The sequence below is a fragment of the Peromyscus leucopus genome, chromosome 22 (genome assembly GCF_004664715.2).
Source record: "Peromyscus leucopus breed LL Stock chromosome 22, UCI_PerLeu_2.1, whole genome shotgun sequence".
In the NCBI taxonomy this organism is placed as follows: Eukaryota; Metazoa; Chordata; class Mammalia; order Rodentia; family Cricetidae; genus Peromyscus; species Peromyscus leucopus.
In genome coordinates this window covers 16,242,256-16,259,877 of record NC_051081.1, presented here as the reverse complement: position 1 = coordinate 16,259,877, position 17,622 = coordinate 16,242,256, and the positions used below count along the sequence as shown (strand labels likewise).

The window sequence follows — 17,622 nt, the reverse complement described above, 5'->3', positions numbered from 1 at the left end:
CTGCCTGGTAGGTCCATTCTCGGGAGATGAGAAGCCCATACTGCTTGGGAAACAATGGCAAATCTTCCTTGGCCAAACAACATTTTTATGCAACACATTAATACCTGGTGGTTTAAATGACCCCAGCTAATGATACGTGGGGGGAAGACTGCCTGAAAGCTTTCCAAATGCCAAGCTGGAAATGTTCTTTGCATCTTATTATGTAGCGAATATCACTAAAAATAAGATGATCTTTAATGATATTCTTTTTGTGTGTGTTTGTGAGAAATGTTTCAAGATTCAGTGGATTCTGTGCTGTAAATAAAACAAGAAGAGGAAGCAAGAGGGAATAGAGGAATACTCTCACAGACTTTGGGATCAGTGCATCATGAGGCCCATCTGCTGGAGAACAGAATGCTTAGGCTGTGGCCCCTGCTGTTGTGGGGGGAATAGAGAATATGGTTAAGATCTTGGGCCGTGAACAGGACTGATCAGGCTCTGCAGTATCTGAGGTGAGGAGGCTTTGAAGACCTTCAGCAATATTTCCCCATTACCCACCCTTTCCTCCTGGAGACCCACTCCATGGTATGAGAGGGGAACCTGGAGCATCACTGTCCTTATGCCTTTCTGTGAAGTGGGGCTGAACTCTTTCAATCCTGGCCACCCTGCAGCAAGTTGACAGAGTTTTCTTAAGACTGAGATGAAGAAGTACTGGGTCAGAGGAACAGAACTAAGAGTCGGCTTCCTTCCACACCGCCCCTTCTTTGATTTGCCCGTTCATTCTCTCTCTCCACTCCTCAGGCCTTGCCTCTTCCTCTCCTAGTCTTTTTTTAAACAGCTTCTTGTACTCATTACTTCATTTTCCATTTATATCTTTCCCCTTTTCCTTTTGTCTCACACAGGAAGTTTCTTGAGCAATATCTGCCTCAAGTGATTATATTCTAGGGTTTGTTCGTGGGGGGATGGAACAAACTAACACAGGACAGTGGAACTGGAGGGGACAGCAGGACATGAGAGGTGTGAAGCTTTGGTGCCTTGACCTTGAACCTCACTGGCTTCACCTCATGAGAGAGGATTTGAGATGATCCAGGTTGGAGGATGAGGATCCATCCATTACCCTAATCCACACCCCCTTTCCACCTTCCTGGCTGGAGAGCCTTCTTGCCATGATGGAGGCTATATGGTGCAGGGGCTTATTTTGACATATCCTTTGCAGCCAGGGTATCAATCTTGGATACTGTGTGGGAAATCGCGCTCCCTTAGGGTCTCTAGAGAGATTTTGTTTCCCTTTTGAAAAGAGATTTATAGAAAGATCCTGACTGGCATATGGACCTGCTGCAGCAACCTTGATGCAAGGAGGGAGGACATGCCTGCACTCTTGGGATGACAGAGCTCAAGGATGGAAGGATCTAGAATGGACTAGTTTATATCTTAACCAAATAAAGCACTATGTGTTTGTCTCTTCTCTCAAGTATCCCTTCCTATGATGAAGCATGTGCCTTTAAAATTTTATTTTTATTGTCTATTTATTTTCTGGGAACTTCATATATATTTTTTAAAATCATATTCTTTCCCATCCCCCATACCCTCCCAGGTCCTCCTCACTCCATACCCACCCAAGTTCATTTTCATTCTCTCTCTTTAAAACAAAAATAAAAATCAAACACACAAACAAGCAAACAAAGGACACTGTACATGGCCAACTTCTTCTGAGCACGGAGCCTGCACTGGAGTGTGGCTGATATACTCAGGGTCTCTTAATTAAAGAAAAGGGATTTTTCTTCTCCCAGGGGCTATCATTTATGAATAGTCTCTTGATCAGGGGTGGGAATTTTATGTCCACTTCCCCTCTTCTATGCTGGGCTTTTGTTTGGCTTGAGCTCATCATGGTATCTGTGAGTTAATAGGTGCATCTGCCCTGCTCTGTCTAGAAAATGGCTTCCTTAAAATCATCTATTATCTCTGGCTCTTATCATCCTTCCACTTCCTCTCTCACAAAGACCTCAGAGCCTTGATGTGAGAGGTTTGATAAGGACATCCCATACAGGAATGAGTGCTCCAAAGTCTTACTCTCTGCACTCACCCAGGTGTGAGTCTTTGTGTTAATGGCCATCTACTGCAAGAGGAAGCCCCTCTGATGAGGGCTGAGGGATGCACTGATCTACGGGTACAGTGATGTCTCATCACGAGTCTTTTATTGCTATGTTCATTTATCAGAATAATAGTTGTAGGTTTTCCCCTAGGGCCCGTGACCTATCTAATCTCGAGTTCTTGGCTTCATTAACAGTGTTAGGTGTAAACTTTGTGAACCCAAAGGCTTGAGATCATCAGAGGCAACATTCTCTTCTAACGTTCTAATGAATACGGTGTGATGTCAAGCCAAATAAAGCAGGTATCATGTGTGGCAAGAGCTATGGCTTCTGGGCAATGCAAGATTTCCGCTGGTGGCTGTGAAGGTTCTGCTGTCCTCTGTCGCAGCTTGCTGGCAGCCATGGTCAACCTCACTGTGTTTTTAGATTTCACTGTCAATGAGCCCCTAAGGCCATATGTCCTTTGAGCTGTTTATAGACAATTTCCCAGAGAGCAGGCAATGTTGCTGCTTCAGGCAATTGGGAGAAAGGATTTGGTTACAAGGGTTCCCCTACTTACCTAATTATCCAGGATTCATGTGCCCTGGGGGTGACTTCACCTGCCATAATGGCACCCACTAGTGGTTAAGTCCATCTGTGGGGCGAATTTTGAGGATGAGAACTTCATCCTGAGTGTACAGTTCCTAGTATCTTGTCCATGGCAAGTGATGGGCCAAACATGAACAGTTCCCAGTTTTCAGTGTGAACTGCTGAGGCTGAATGGTTGGGTGGCAAGCATGTGGTCTTTGGGAAAGGCACAAGCATTATGGAAGCCATGGAGCACCCCTGGGTCCCGGAACAGTAAGTGTGACAAGAAGCTCACTGCTGCCGACTATGAACAGTGCTGAGCGTCCTGACCAGCATGCACCTGGACCCTCCCGTCTACAGCCCACAGCCCAGGAGAGCACATCTGCTCAGCAAAGTCTATGGTCATCAATATGCTCTCACTGCAGCTCTCTGGCTTCAGATTTTACCGACTCCTCGTCAGCTGGATTGCAGAGCTAAGTTTATGGTTACGCATAAAAACTAAATACGGGGGAAAACGTTTCTTTTTCTATATTTTTTTTTCTCTTCCCACTGGAACAGGGGTCTGAAGGGTTCCCTCTTTCAGCACACTCTTGGTGAAACATCGCCATCTGTTTCCTCTCCTTATCATTGCTGGGAGTGGCGAGGTAAACTCCAGCGCCTCAGCTCCCTCTTTGCCTGCCCTGTACAAGCTTCTGTGGTTGCCTAGTCTCTAACTGCTTCTCTCCGCGATGGCTCCTACCATGTCTGCCTCCTTCCTGGTGTTCGCGAAGGGAGTATCTGAAGGAGAAAGGACAGGGAGAGGGGAAATAGAGGCCTGCCATGATGGGACTGAGGGAGTTTAAGGGGGTTAGCATTTGAAGACATATGAACAGTCCCATGGTAAGTTTCAGGCTGCAATGAAGCATGCAGAGTTGGATCTGTTGTGTGCCAGGATGCCAAATCGAAGGTTCATGGTCAGTATCTGTCGGCAGAGGTTGGCGCCTGGGCTGTACCAGTTGTGTCATATTTCAAATAGCAACCCCAGGCATGTGGGGATGTTAAGAAGTCTCTGGAAGCAACTAGTCCTCTTCATGGCATTGAAGAATCAAAATAAAACCTCAAAACAATGAACCAAAGCAAACTTGTAGTTTATTATTTTGCGATTCCTCCTCTCCCTCCTCCCCAACTCTTTTTTGTGGTGTTAGATTGAAGCCAGACTCTCAGACATGCTGTTCAAGAACTTTGTGATTGAGCTACAATCCCAGCCCTATTTCAAAAAGCTTTTAAAAGAAGAAAAGGTAAAAGGTATGGTTTCCTGAGTCACTCTGAAACCTAGCAGGCTCTGTAAGGATGCATGCACGACGGAGACTCTGCGAGGACCCGCCCCCAGATGGCGAAATTCTTCTGTGGAATTAGACTGAATCCAGCTCCATGAGCTATGCTCTCAGCCCCATTTGAAACTCCTCTAGGTTGTGTGTGTGTGTGTTCCAGGCCCGTTCCTGGGACTGAACCCCAACCCCAGGGGCAGAGCTTCCGAAGGGCTGCCTGAACACTCTCAGCAGAGGAATGGGTGAGCTGGGTTCTAACCTGTTCTGTTGACATGCAGAAAGTGTAGGCCACGTCTCTTTCCCTTGAGACTTGTCTAAAGGGTTTAGAAGGACTGAGTTTAGTGACCCCCAAATATGTTGGCTTATTTAAGAGCTGTCCCATCTCTTGGCATCAAGTGCTGTGGTGACAGTGGGGGGCGGAGCATCTTTGGAGCGCAGCATCTTTGGAGCTCCTCCTGCTGTGTGTTTACCTCTGACGGTCTTCGTGCCTGTCAGAGCAAGTCTTAGACCAAGGTATCATTAGCAGCCATGCCGTGAGGTGATTACCCCTCGATCGTATTTATAATTCAGCTTTCACTTTTGATTCTAAATTCAGAAATACACTGCCTCTGGCCACAAACAAGGAAGAATAATGATTGTCGATGGCGCTGGGACAACCCAGCAGTGTGACGAACTGGTGTGCTGGGTGGCAGTGTGGAGGGTTGGAGGGGGGTGGCGGGCGGAGAGGGGGGACGCAGTGGGGGGGGGATGAGGAAAGCACCGCACTTTCTTAGGGCTTTAGATCAGCTCTCCCACAGAACTTGAAAGCAAACCACATGTGCAATTTAAATTTTATAGAAGCCACCATAAAAATGTAAAAATAGCCGGAATTAATTTTTAATTGTGCTTGATTTGTCCCAATACATCCAAGCAATGTAACCAATATAAGAATTATTAAACTATTGTTTCTCTCTCTCTCTCTCTCTCTCTCTCTCTCTCTCTCTCTCTCTCTCTCTCTCTCTCTCTCATTTGTTTGCGTCCTTGTAATGCAGAGTGTGCGTTATAGTTTCCAGTCATCTTAATTCAGGCTGGCCACATTTTAAGGGTGGTGTAGTGACATGCAGGCTAGTGGCTGCTGTCTCAGACAGCAAAGGTCTAGGCACATATATGTTGGAAGACTTATGGAAAGTTGCATTTGATTTTTAAATATTATGTGGATGATAATGATGACAATGATGATTGTGTGTGTGTGTGTGTGTGTGTGTGTGTGTGTGTGGTGTTTAATATAATAGTGAAAATGGGAACATATTAGTGTAGCTGTGTCTCAAACATGGAGGTGAGGGGAAACTGGAGGGCTTCACACGGACTTTGTCTTCTGCATCATCTCACTGGTGCAGACTCAGTTTTCAAAGCGGATGCCTGTCTTCCTCCCTTCCTCCCTCCTTTCTTCTCTTCCATCCGCTTCCTTTCTCTCTTTTTGCCCCCTCCCCTCCACCTCCTCTCCCCCTTCTCTCTTTCTTCATGCTCTAAAATATTTGCAAGCAATGCTATTTTATCTTTTCATTTCCCACTCACACTATATTGAAATAGTGCCATGGCCGAAGGATGGAGATGACTTGCGTTTTTGTCCTGCTCCAATGGAATGTCTTTGTTAATGCATTTAGGAACAACTTTTACAATGTTTGCCAGGGCATTCTTGCATGTAGGGGTTGGGGGGGCAGCTGTGGAGCCGGGGTGCAGCTCGCTTTGCCTCTCTAATACCGGGGTTCAGCTCCATCCCTCAGCCTGCTGGCTCATCCCCACTGAACTATCCCTGTCCCAGGAAGCTCTGGGGCAGCTTTCCCTAGTAGACCCCCACCATGGGCAGGCAAAGCTCCAAGGCTCCCCTGGTGATATGGCAGTCAGGGAGACAGTAGGGGCTCCCCGTATACCCGTGAGAAGGCCAAACCGTAAGGTCACCACCCCAAACAGGCAGCTCAGACCATCAAGTCAGCACCATCTTAGTTAGCCGAGGAGCTGAGGCCAAAGGGGAGGGTTCTCCCAAGCAGATCCCTGAGAAGAAGAAATTCTCTTTTAAGACGTCTTTCAAATTTCTCCAAACACTGTGCCACAGTCAGTTTGCAGAGCTCTGAGGGTCCTCCACAGTGAGAAAGACAATTCTTTCCCCTCTTGCTCTTTGGCAAACATTTATTTTTAAGGGACAATGTTTATTCCTTTTTCAAATGTTATAGCACATCTATGTGCAAGAGAATGGTTTTTAGCAAGAAACAAGGCAGAATAAAACAGCCCCAAGGACAAATCTAGGGTTTGGCTATGGAATGTTATCTACAACCGTGGTAGGAAAAGACACAGGTTGTTTCACTTTACAGACCTCCAGCCTGCCCCAATGCCTGATACTTGCTTCCTGAGTCAAAGGGACGCACTTGATTCTCAAGCTGGAGGTTTGAACTTCAGAAAGACATTTATGAAAACCCAGACAGGGCAATGTCGTCCCCAGCCCCCATGCCACTAGGCAGGGCACCAGAGACTGAAAACTCAACACAGGGAGGCTGGACACTCAGGGATTGGAAGTATTAACCCTCCACCCCCTACTTCTGGCTCAGAGGTTTAGGCAGTAGGAAAAACAAACCTAATTGAAAAAGAATTGAGAGGAAAACCAACAATTGCCTTTTGCAGGGGTAGAGCCCAGGAAGGAGGGAGAAACAGGGGTATTTCACACCATTAATCTAAACTGGGAAATCCTAAAGGACCATATTCAGCTGGCCTTAAGAGAAAGACCAGATTGTTAATGGGAGAATCCATAGGAGGAAGGGGAGAGGAGAGGAGAGGGGAGGGTGGGAAGGGGAGGGAAAAGGAAAGGAGAAGAGAGGAGGGGAGGGGAGGGGAGAGGAGAGGATGGTAGGGGAGGAGGAGAGGAGGGGAGCCGAGAGGAGGGGAGGGGAGGAGAGGGGAGGAGGGAGGGAAGGAAAGGAGGGGAGGGGAGGAGGGAGGGAAGGAGGGGAGGGGAGAGGAAGGGAGGAGACGGGAGAGATGACCTGATTGGGCGGGCAGCAAGCCCCTTCCTTCCTGGGCACAAGAAGGCAGCCAGGGAACCAGCTCCAGGCAGTGACCTCACAAGGACAGCACAGTTTTTAATCCTTAGAGGTCACCCTAACCCCTAACCAGCTATTCATGGTGCTCAGAGCTTTGTGGACCAGCCCTGGCACCACCTGGAGGAATTTGTGGTGGTTCTGTATCATCTAGTTATTCAGTGGGCTTATTTCTGAGAACATGTGTGGGTAACATGTTCATTTTTCAGTATTGATGTAGTATAATGGACCTGAGGGTCTAGGGGTTAGACAGATCCCCTGATAGGCAGACAAATAGGAAAAGGGGGCCTACTAATAGACAATAAAGATGGCAGACTTCCAGCTTCTTCATCATATTCCTAATGGGAAACAAAGGCCTGGTAGGATTTTTCTCCTGACAGTAGGGTCCTCTGCCTCTGGACCAGTCTCACAAGTTCAAGCTTGGATCAGGACATGCTTATTCCAAAGTCGTGGGCCTGTCAGCCTCTCTGTCTTTAGCTTCAAACTAACCAACACTAAATTAGGGAGGAAGACCGCTCAAAGATCCTTAAAACCCCAGGCCCAAAGAGAGAGCAGACCCCAGGCTCCCGAGTGTCCTCTCTCTTCCCCAGAGGGTCTCTCTGCTTGTTTGCTGTGTGTGTTTTCTCCCACCCCTATTAAAAGCCTTTCTTCACAGGCTGGCTCCGCTGTGTCCGAGACTTCCTCTGTTGCTACCTGCCAATGCTCAAGATTTTTCCTGCCTTTTTTATCCTTTCAGTGGAAGAGGAAACGAATTCCATCACGACCTTAGAGGGTAACAGAATGAATTCTAGACTGAGGGCCAGGAGAGCTGGTTACTAGGCCAGGAACTGGTCTGAGCGGGAAGACACAAACTAATGTATGCTAAACTTGCTACAGCACGAGGCATTTTAAAATGGCTCGTTTCCTTCTCACTGGCAGCCTAAAGGTTAGAGACACAGCTGGTGCATCTGTAGAGGAAGAAGCCGAGCCTGAAAACCTTGAGCCCCGACTTATTACAGAATCCGAATAAAATCTTAACTCTGATTTCAAAGCTGCTGCGTCCTTAACATTGTAATCTATATGCATGCCATATAATAGGTGTATTTTCCATTAGAGTTCAGCCAGAGCAGCAGAAGCAATCATACATATGTATGAATGCAAATATGTGTAGGTGGTAAATATTTGTTACCGGGAATTGTCTCTCCCACGTTTGGGAGGCTGGCTAAGCAGGATGTGTAAGGACGTTGTTGTCCTCTCATCTGACGTTGGAGCTCAGTGTCCTCAGGGCATCTGTCCTCATAATGGAAAGATCATGAGCGTATGCTCAGCAAACACAGGGTGTTACCCCAGGGAGACGAACTGAGCCCCGTTTCTATTCTGGTTGCTTCCGACCTTGGTGATAAAGCATCCTACAGAAGTCTTGTGCTTCTTCATGGTACTAAAACCTCACAAGTGGCCCCGAACTCACTCAGAGAACCCAAGGGAGGATCCAGGGGGAGGGACAGTGATCATCCACCATGTGGCCTTGGCAGCCTTGAGTGGAATCAGCTACAGCAATGTCGTGCTGATCACAGCAACAGCCGTTGCTTATTTTATTTTACTTTTTGGATGTTATGTTTTCCTAAGAATTCTCTGGGTGGCCCACCCTAACTGAAAACACACACGGAAGGGGTTTCTGGAAGATGTAGCTGAGTCTGTACATGTTGACCCATGACAAAGCTGTCATGGGCCCTCAATAAATATTTGCATGATGTTGTGACATTTCTCTTGGAAATTCTTGCAGAGCTGGGTTACTCCATCCTGGCTCTGCCTCTCATACACCAGGCAGTTTCAAACAAGTCACTGAGCTCTTGGAGTCTGTTTTCCTCATTTGTAAAGCTCCAAAAAAAAAAAAAAAAAATCCCTGCTCAGCCTACTGAACATGAATTTTAAAAATCAGTTGAGACAAACCGAACAGAAGCATAAAACAAGCATGCTGCTGTATTGTTTTAATTGCTGTTACCAATAATTTAGTTCTTAAATGAGTCACGTGAGAGATGAATATACTTCCTGACCGATTTGCCGTGCACACAGCCAGGAAGAATAGGTAGGTGAAGTGTAGAAACACTGTCAGCCATTCCATGGCCTATTCCTCATTTTCATTGTCATTCAAGGTGATGGTCCATTTTCACAATCCTTTTTAGCTCCGGGTTGAATGACTTAGACGGACAAGCATGTAACTGGAGCTATTGGTGGCTTTGGAAGCTGAGGGGCAGTGGCCCTTCCTTGCGTGGAAGTTGTGGGCATTGGATGAGGTTTCGGTCCTGTAAATCTGGGCTTGCATTTCATAACAGCCGAACTTGCTCATCAGGATGAAGAAATCCCTGCGGAAGTTCTTGGTGAAGATGGCGTAGAGGAAAGGATTGGCACAGGAATTGATGGGGTAGAACAGAACCAGGAGGATCTTGGCCTTGGACACAGTGATGAGGGGCACCTTGAGTGAGGCAGAAATGGCAAAGAAAGAAATGGGGGCCATGCAGAGAAAGTCGGTGAAGATGAGTGTGGCCATGCGCTTGGCGATCTTGGTGTCGCTTGATGAGGACACAACGTTAGGGTTCCTCACTGTGAGGTAGATATGGGTGTAGCAGCCGCAGATGACTACAAAGGCCAGAACATTGAGCACAAGGAGGGCCATAACATAGAGCTGTGACAAAGGCCTGTCAATGTCCATGGGTAGGCAGATGCTCACTTTCATGTAGCTACTGATTCCGAAGATGGGGAAGAGAGCGGCTGCAAAGGCAAAGATCCAGCCCATCACCATGACGCTGGCAGCATGGCGGAGCTGCACCTTGCATTCCAGTTGCATGGCGTGAGTGATGGTATGCCACCTTTCCAGGGTGATGGCTGTCAGCGTGTAGACGGATAATTCACTGGCAAAGACAGTGAAAAAGCCAGCGGCGTCACAGCCCGGCCCCGTTTGCCAGTCAATGGCGTAATTGTGGTACTGGCTCTTGGTGTGGATATCAACTGACGCTATGAGCAGCAAGTAGATTCCAATGCAGAGGTCAGCGAAGGCGAGGTTACACATAAGGAACCGGGGCACGGTGAATTTGTACTGGCTGGTAGTCAGGATCACCAGCACTGTGATGTTCCCAGTGATGGCCAGGATGCTAATAAACCATATCAAGACTCTGAGGATGTTGTACCCCATGATATCTTCACATGGATTGAAGGCATCTGGCTTTGGGGAGCAGGTCACGTCAACAACTTCATTACATAAGTCATAGTCAAATTCACTGTACATCATGTCAGATTCTTTTCCATAACTGGGTTCATCATCTATCACAGAGACACTCTGATCCCTAGCCTGAGTCACATAATCAGTATCTTGCCTTAAAATAGATTTGTTGCAAATTGGATGAAGTTCAGAGCTAGAAAAAAAAATACAAAAAGGAACAGAATCAACATCCTGGGTACAGAATGGCAAATATATTATCATCTTTGTACAGCATCTTCTTGAGATTGTTTTACTTTCCAACATCTTGTCTGCCCTTGAGGCTGACTCATGGGTTAAGGCTGCTTACTGTAAATGAGCACAACAGTGTGTGTATATATATTCCTAGAGTTGGATAGCCCACGGGGGAAACCATCTGGCCACAACCTGAGTGTGGGGAGGAAGGCGCCTGGGACTAGCTAACCTTTGCTGTTAAGTGCAAATAATTTACAGACTTGATATTATCTCTACTTCCTTCCTTCCTGTCTCCATTCAGGTATCTTCTAGCCTGCCTGGGCGGACACACTCCTATTTCTCTAGTCTAATCACTGGGAGATTATGTTCTCTGACATGAATGAGAGCTTTTTTGCTAGTTTTATCTGCACGAACCAGAGCATGAGAGTCTGGAGTTAATTCTTGGGCAGCCCCATCCTTTGGCTCTTGGGTCCTCGGGCTATTGAGAGGCCAGCTAATTTTCCCGAAATGCTACCAGGATCTTGCGCTTTATCACCTCACTCCCCAGAGGTGACAGTAGGTCTCAGGCATTCATTTGCCCTGCAGATTAAGCCTGGTTCTCTCATATGAAATAGTTCCCTTGGGGGCGGCCAGCCAAGCAAATGCAGGTCTTAAAGGAGCCTCGTTTGTTCACAGGTTGTGACATCTCCCAGCAGCCATGAGTCCTCTCAGGGAAACTTCCTGTCTTTTCTTTTTCCTTTTTTCTTTCTTTCTTTTTCTCTTTTAAGCCCCAATTTATGACACCTTGTCAGCAGGATAGAGGCACTTACGGAAAGAATTGAATGAGACCCGGGTGGTAAATATTCAACCTACAAGTGTATGCATAAGTATCTACTAAGACTCTAGCGTGGACAGAAGTGATACTTCTGTAATGTAAAGGCTTAACCAGTGTGACTCTTTCACACGGGAGAATTCTTGATGGAAAAAAGAAATCAAACATACGTCTTCTTTCTTCATAAATATATCTTTACTCTTCCTTCCCTTCCTTCTCAAGGGGAGAGTTCACAGGAATGTTAAATGAGAGCGTTTTCTCAAATTTAACATGAGCTCAGACATCAGGGAAGTGAGAAAGAGCACCAAAGCCCCTCAAAAGCCCCCCCCCCCAGCAGAAGCAGGTGGCTGGGGGAGGAGCAGCCCTCATTTGCTTCTACAGGATGGGAGCTTGTGTGTCCAGTGCGGTAGACTGAGCTCTCCCCTCACCCCAGTGAGATAGGGCAGCCTGGAGAAAACCACTCTTGTCTCTCACTGGGAAATGAACTAAGTGGCCAGAAGTCAGTTTATCTTGACCTTAGAGATTCTGTCTTTCTTCTTTTCTTTTTGGAGTGTCAGCTTTTATTTTAGACACTGAAAAGATCTCTCAAATCTGTCCTAGCTACGCTAATGAGGACAGTTGACACACATGACTGAAAATGGCTGGAATGGGAAGCCAGGGAATCATTGCGTTTAGTCAGTGAACTGAAGTGAGGTGAGCTCCAGGATAGGTGTAGAGGAGACAAGAGGGCCATTCTGTGGTGCTTAGTTTGAATCCTGTCTCTGGGTTAGTTGGAACCCAACCCTAGGGGCAGAAAGGAACTTCTCTGGTGCTTGTGGATTGCAGTCTGGCTCAGTGGAATCGGAGCTGATATCACTGTGGAGAGAAAGTCTCCTCTTCCTGGGGTTACTAGCTTTAGTAAAGAGGATTCTAATCACCGGTGCTACCACCAACCTACTTAATAGTGAGCTCTCCTTTTCTTGAAACAGAAGTCACCCACTGACACGAGGTACTTATGAGATAACAGTTGAAACAAGAAGAGGCAGGCGGCTGGGGGAGCGGCAGCCCTCATGTGCTTCCACAGGATGAGAACTTGTGTGTCCAGTGCCCGAGACTGAGCTGAGGAAAATCAGTGTGGCCTTGCAGTATCTTGGCGAATCCTCAGTAGACTAAGGAATGGGGAGTTAGCACAGCAACGGTTTAAAAGTGGAACTTGAGGACACCAGCCACTGATGGACAGACGCTAAGTGGATGGCACCAGGGAAAACCCTGGAGCCTGAGCTCTGGAAGCAGGCAGAGCTGAAGTTTGGGAGCTTCATTTGGTCAATGCTGATCCAGTTACTCAGTGGCTCTGAGGCCCAGTTTCTGCCTTTGTCGGAAGGGAATCATGCTGAGAATGATGATTCACTCTGCAATGTTAGCAATAAGGATGGAAGGTGCTATTGTATGCGGCAGGGAGTGCTCTGTTCTGCCAGCAGTGTGAAGACCAGCTGATGGTGCTCACCCGGTTCATGGTGGGCTCTAGGCCTGTGTGGGTATCTGGAAGCGTGTGCCACAGTGCACCAGTTTCAAATACAGTTGTAAGAAAATGGCCTAAATGCAAGGGAACTCAAAGGACAGAGGAGAAACAAAACAGAGCTAGATGAGTATAGAAAATATCTGACTCAATTAAGGGGTGTGGTTGGCCCAGGACTTCAACAGGAGTCCAGGAGGGCTGTTAGCCCAAACCCCGGGGCATCATGGGGCTTGTATTTATATTGTGGGTATTATTTCTTAACCAGGACCAGAAGCACAGTTTCAAACAGCTTAGAAGACAAATCTTATTACCAAACCTCCGTTCACATGATAGGTAATGAGATGACAATATATTCGGAAGAAATTCTGCTATTATCTTCTAGACAGCACAGTCATTTTGTGTTTGTTGGTGTGTGTGAATCTGTTGGGTGAAAAAAATAAATAAACAAACAAACACCCCCAAACACCTGCATTTGGGTACATGGTGAGAGACCTGTGGGCCACATCTTTGGTGTACTCCACAGGCCTTGATGAAAGCTATAACAGGGACCCAGATGGTACAAAGACCAAGTGACCTGGAGGGATCAGAGAAAGCTTGATGGCATGCAATACCTAAGGCAAATTTGAGGTTTCTGGTTGAGAGAGTCTTAAGGTTTGGTCCACATAACCAGGAGGTGGCAAGGTCAGAGGTCACTTAGCAACAAAGTTAAGAGTCTATTTTATGGTTCACAGGCATAGGCCCATCGAGCATACCAGTGGCCACTCTTACGGTGACCTTAATATTCTTTGAGATTTCTCCTGAGGGTGCTCTATTGTAGCGTCTTTGCAGACAATTGGCTAGAAGAATTTTTGTCTGGAATATAAAGTGGCAAGCCATTTGCCTAGGCCAAGGCCCTTAAGAGCTCTAGCTGTTGGGAAGAAATTCTCCAGCTGTTGAGCCAATCTGTGTGATGTCTCTAAACCCGGATAGTTTCCCAGTGATACTCACTGACTCTGAGGAACAGCCCCCTTCCTGCTGGACCCTCATGTGGGTCTAGGTACTTTCCACTACTTTGGAAGCATTGTAGGGCGCGGACTGTCTTGATGCTCTTTTTCTTGCCTTTCTTTTGATTTGAGCAACCGAACTAGCTACTGCAGCTTGGTGTATGTCAAAGGCTGGCTAACTGACGAGAGTGCATTAAACAGTAAAATAACCTGTCATGGGTGCTGCCTCGGTGCTGATGCTGGGCTACTGCTGAAGGACGCCGGAAAGGCCTTGTTCAGCTGGGTAAGACTGCATGGAGCGGCTCCCATTGGTAAGTTCAGGGGTAAATGAGAGGGCTGAGAACAGCTGATATTCAGTAACTTCCTCCCTCCAATAGACCCTTTTAATGTCTGGAGTGTATGAACTCTCTCTCCGAAACTGCCATGTCTCTCCCCTTTCCAGATCCTGTCTATGATTACTGCAACCTTTAAAAGAGTTACCACCGGGTCCTCGCTCTGTTTTGGTTATCCCTTTCACGTGTGTGCCTCTGTAAAGGTCAACTTTTGCGCTCTCTGTGAGTTGCTGAAGTCTGGGAGTGGATCTGAGGGGCTTAGTGTGCTTGCGAGATGTTACAGGTGTGCACACACTTTCGGGAAGGCATTTTTGCTTCCCTCCTTCCCAGCAGACTTTGATGTCAGCAGGACCGAGCATTTATTTATTTTATGGGACAGGACATTTATGAGGTATAGAGTTTGACACTGGAAAGACAAATCAATGTTGATACAAAGCAAAGGGGATGGGGGTGGGCTAAGTATCAGTATGAGTCAGGGACCATGCTGGAAGTTTTTCATGCTTTCTTGTTTAATAGTTGGTAGTCTTTCCACCATGTGACTCAGCCTTTTCTCTGCAATCATTTTTCAAAGAACTCAAGAACCCAGCCTACTCTTGCCCTCCACAAGACTGACTCTTTGATCCAGAAAATGCCTCAGGCCTCCCTTCAGTCAGAAACGCCCCCTGTGTGTGGATTTTCACATCACCAGTCTGTAGAGGTTCTCCGAGGCGGGACGGCCTATGCCAGACTTCAGGGATGGACATGGAAGGACTCACGTTTGCCGTCTCCAGTTTGCAAAGGCACAGCAGTGACTAGGGTAGGTGAGGCTGGCCTCCACGAGAGTGACAAACTTTTCCAGACTAGGGAGCTTCTTTAAGCTGTAAGTTGATCTGGCCTTCAGCTTCTTCAGATTTTCTAAGCCATGGCTGGGCAGGGACTGGACCTTTGTCCTTGAGATGTCTCTATAAGGAGAAAAGGTAAAAATATAGCATCTTGGGTCAAAGATTTTCTGCTTCCAGTTAATAGACAAGCTAGCGGACATTCTAGTAAGGTGAGTTTTATTTTTGTATGGGTGAGAAAGGAGACGCCAGCTTAGTAGCACACCTCGGCCAGGCCAATATTCAGCTTAAAAAGGTGTTTGGCTTGCACAGGAGGAGTCCTGGTCCTATTGGTCCTGATGGGAGGATTTAGTTAACGGGCTGCCCTGATAACTGGACAGACCTGTGCATCCTGGCTGGTTTGGGCTTAATCCTGGCTGGTGAGTAGAATCAGTCATCTCTCTTCTGTAGTTGATTTGTGTCCAACCAAGATTAAGACCATTATCATGGTCCAAGATAAGACCATGAGGGCAGCTATAAAAATCTCTCTGGTGAACTGTGCTAGAATCTGTGGCCTGAATCATAGAATACGATGAGAAGGGAGCATGCCACACAGGGAAGAGGAGTCTGGCAAGCTCAGCCTCAGCCTCAAGTCCAGGCAGCAGGTAGATAGGAGGCGTGAGCTGGGCTTTCATGGCAGACTTATGTGCATCTATAGCTTGCCCCTGTGCCTATTAGATCTGTGACCTTGGTCAAACTACGTATTTTCTGTGCCTCAATTTCCTCAGCTGTAAAGTGAGAGGATAGAAACCATAGCGATCCACAGTGAAGGAATACACAGGCAGTACTCAACGCCTGGCAGTTATTAGGAGTAAACATCACACACATGCATGTCCGCACGTGCACACGCTCACGCAGGGGCCAGCTTGGTAAGAGTGTCTCCGGCTGAGTGAGCTGGCAGAGGTTTGGTGGGAGCTGGTACAGCAGACTGCTTAACCTGGTTGCTATTCCTGGAAGCCCCTGAGACCCGTCCTTCCTGACTGCCCCACTAGTGATGGGGGTACACTTCTGGTATCAACCCTGGCAGCGTAACCTTCAATGCCAACACCAGTTGGTAAGGCCAAGGAGGTTTAAATGACATCATCTTGGCCCTGTAGAGACCACGGCTTGGTTGTGAGTGGGTGCTCCCGATGGGGGCTGCAGGGCTTGGATGGTTCCTTTCCGCACCTCCAGGGGGCCCTTGGATGGACTTGAAGAAGAATCTTTGAATGCTGACTGTCTCTGTAAGTCAGAGCAGTAGACGCTCAGAGCAGCAGAACGCGGAGTGTGAACATGTCTTCGCTGCCCCGTGTGTTCTCACAGGCGGGTGAAAATGGCGATCTCGCAAAATCCCCTCCTCCCTTCCGCACCATTCTCTTGCTCAACAGTTTACCATGGCTTCCCAGTGTCCAGTGGGACCTGCTTGACTGCTCTTCCCTTGTCACCTCTCTCTCCCAGCCAAACTTAGGTCGTCTGTCTGTACGTGATGTCACTCGGCTGCGGTTACCGCTAATCTGCCTCTTCATTCTTTTTTTTTTTTTTTTTTTTTGGTTTTTTCGAGACAGGGTTTCTCTGCGTAGTTTTGCGCCTTTCCTGGAGCTCACTTGGTAGCCCAGGCTGGCCTCGAACTCACAGCGATCCACCTGGCTCTGCCTCCCGAGTGCTGGGATTAAAGGCGTGCGCCACCACCGCCCAGCATTTCATTCTTATAGGAATAGTGCTGACCAAGGCCTCCTCGGGGTTCCCACCGCCTTGACCCTTTAATTGTCTTGTGAAATGCTCTATTTTGCACTCTGTTCTCCTTAATTTCTTTCTGATTTTTTAATTTTATTTTATTCCTCTTCTGTCATTTGAACATTGGCATTTATCCAAACGTGTCCCTCGTCCCTCAGTTTCACACTATCGGGTATGTGGCTATGACTTCCAAATGCATATGCTGGTTCAGAGCTCCAACAAGACACCCCCTTCTCCATTGGAGCCCATGATTTTGATGATGTGCCTGAGCATCAAAACTGGACTTTTCTTGTAAACGTGTTCCTCTTATTCCCCATTTCAGCAGGTTTCCCCTGTGTTTCTTCCCCTGATATTCAGACAGAAACCTGGGAGTTATTGATTCTCCCCTCTTCTTTCCTTGGACACCAGTGTATCTTTTCAACTGGCTTTTAGTTTGCTTTTGTTACTTCAGTGAGGGTCACCAGAGTCTCTGCGTGGTCAGATGAAATGGACCATAACACTTCTTCCAGGACCATCTATCTACTTCTCTTTCCAGTACAATCTTCACACCATAACTTGAACAAAAATTTTAGAAGCCTGCACAGATTATGACCTCAAGTGCTTCAACAAGTTCCTGTGGTTCTTATGACAAAGGACAAATCATTGGGTGTGTTATGCCTGTCCCCTGCCTGGTTTATATCGGATCTATTCCATGCCCTTATCTGTGCTCCGCTCAGCATGGCAGGAGGGCAGGAGGGCTGACCTCTGCCAGGTCTGTTTTTCACACATCACCTTCTTAACTGTGGTGAGAAGCCTGGGGGCTGGCGAGAGAGCATCTCCTCCTTTTCCTTCTTGTCTTAGGCAGCATCTGAATTACTTCTAGACACTACAGAGCAGATCAGTTGAAGATCTAGTTCTTTAACTTTCTCTAGTTCTTTGGCTACAGGAAGTCTATTTGTCACTTGTTCTTTGAGTCCTGGGATCAGAAGTGGCTATCTACTACTAATGATCTCC

At 47.2% G+C, this 17,622-nt stretch overlaps 1 protein-coding gene across 1 annotated transcript in view; it reads right to left on the bottom strand.

The window, feature by feature from the left end:
* Positions 1–7,003: 7,003 nt before the first annotated feature.
* The window catches only part of Fshr (follicle stimulating hormone receptor), a 179,618-nt gene continuing 168,999 nt past the window's right edge, over positions 7,004–17,622 (bottom strand). The window contains exons 9-10 of the mRNA XM_037197963.1: positions 14,815–15,000; positions 7,004–10,400 (exon numbers count right to left, since the gene is read on the bottom strand). Coding sequence (XP_037053858.1) covers positions 9,170–10,400; positions 14,815–15,000 — 1,417 coding nt within the window. The 3' untranslated portion in view covers positions 7,004–9,169. The remainder of the gene's footprint in view (positions 10,401–14,814; positions 15,001–17,622) is intronic.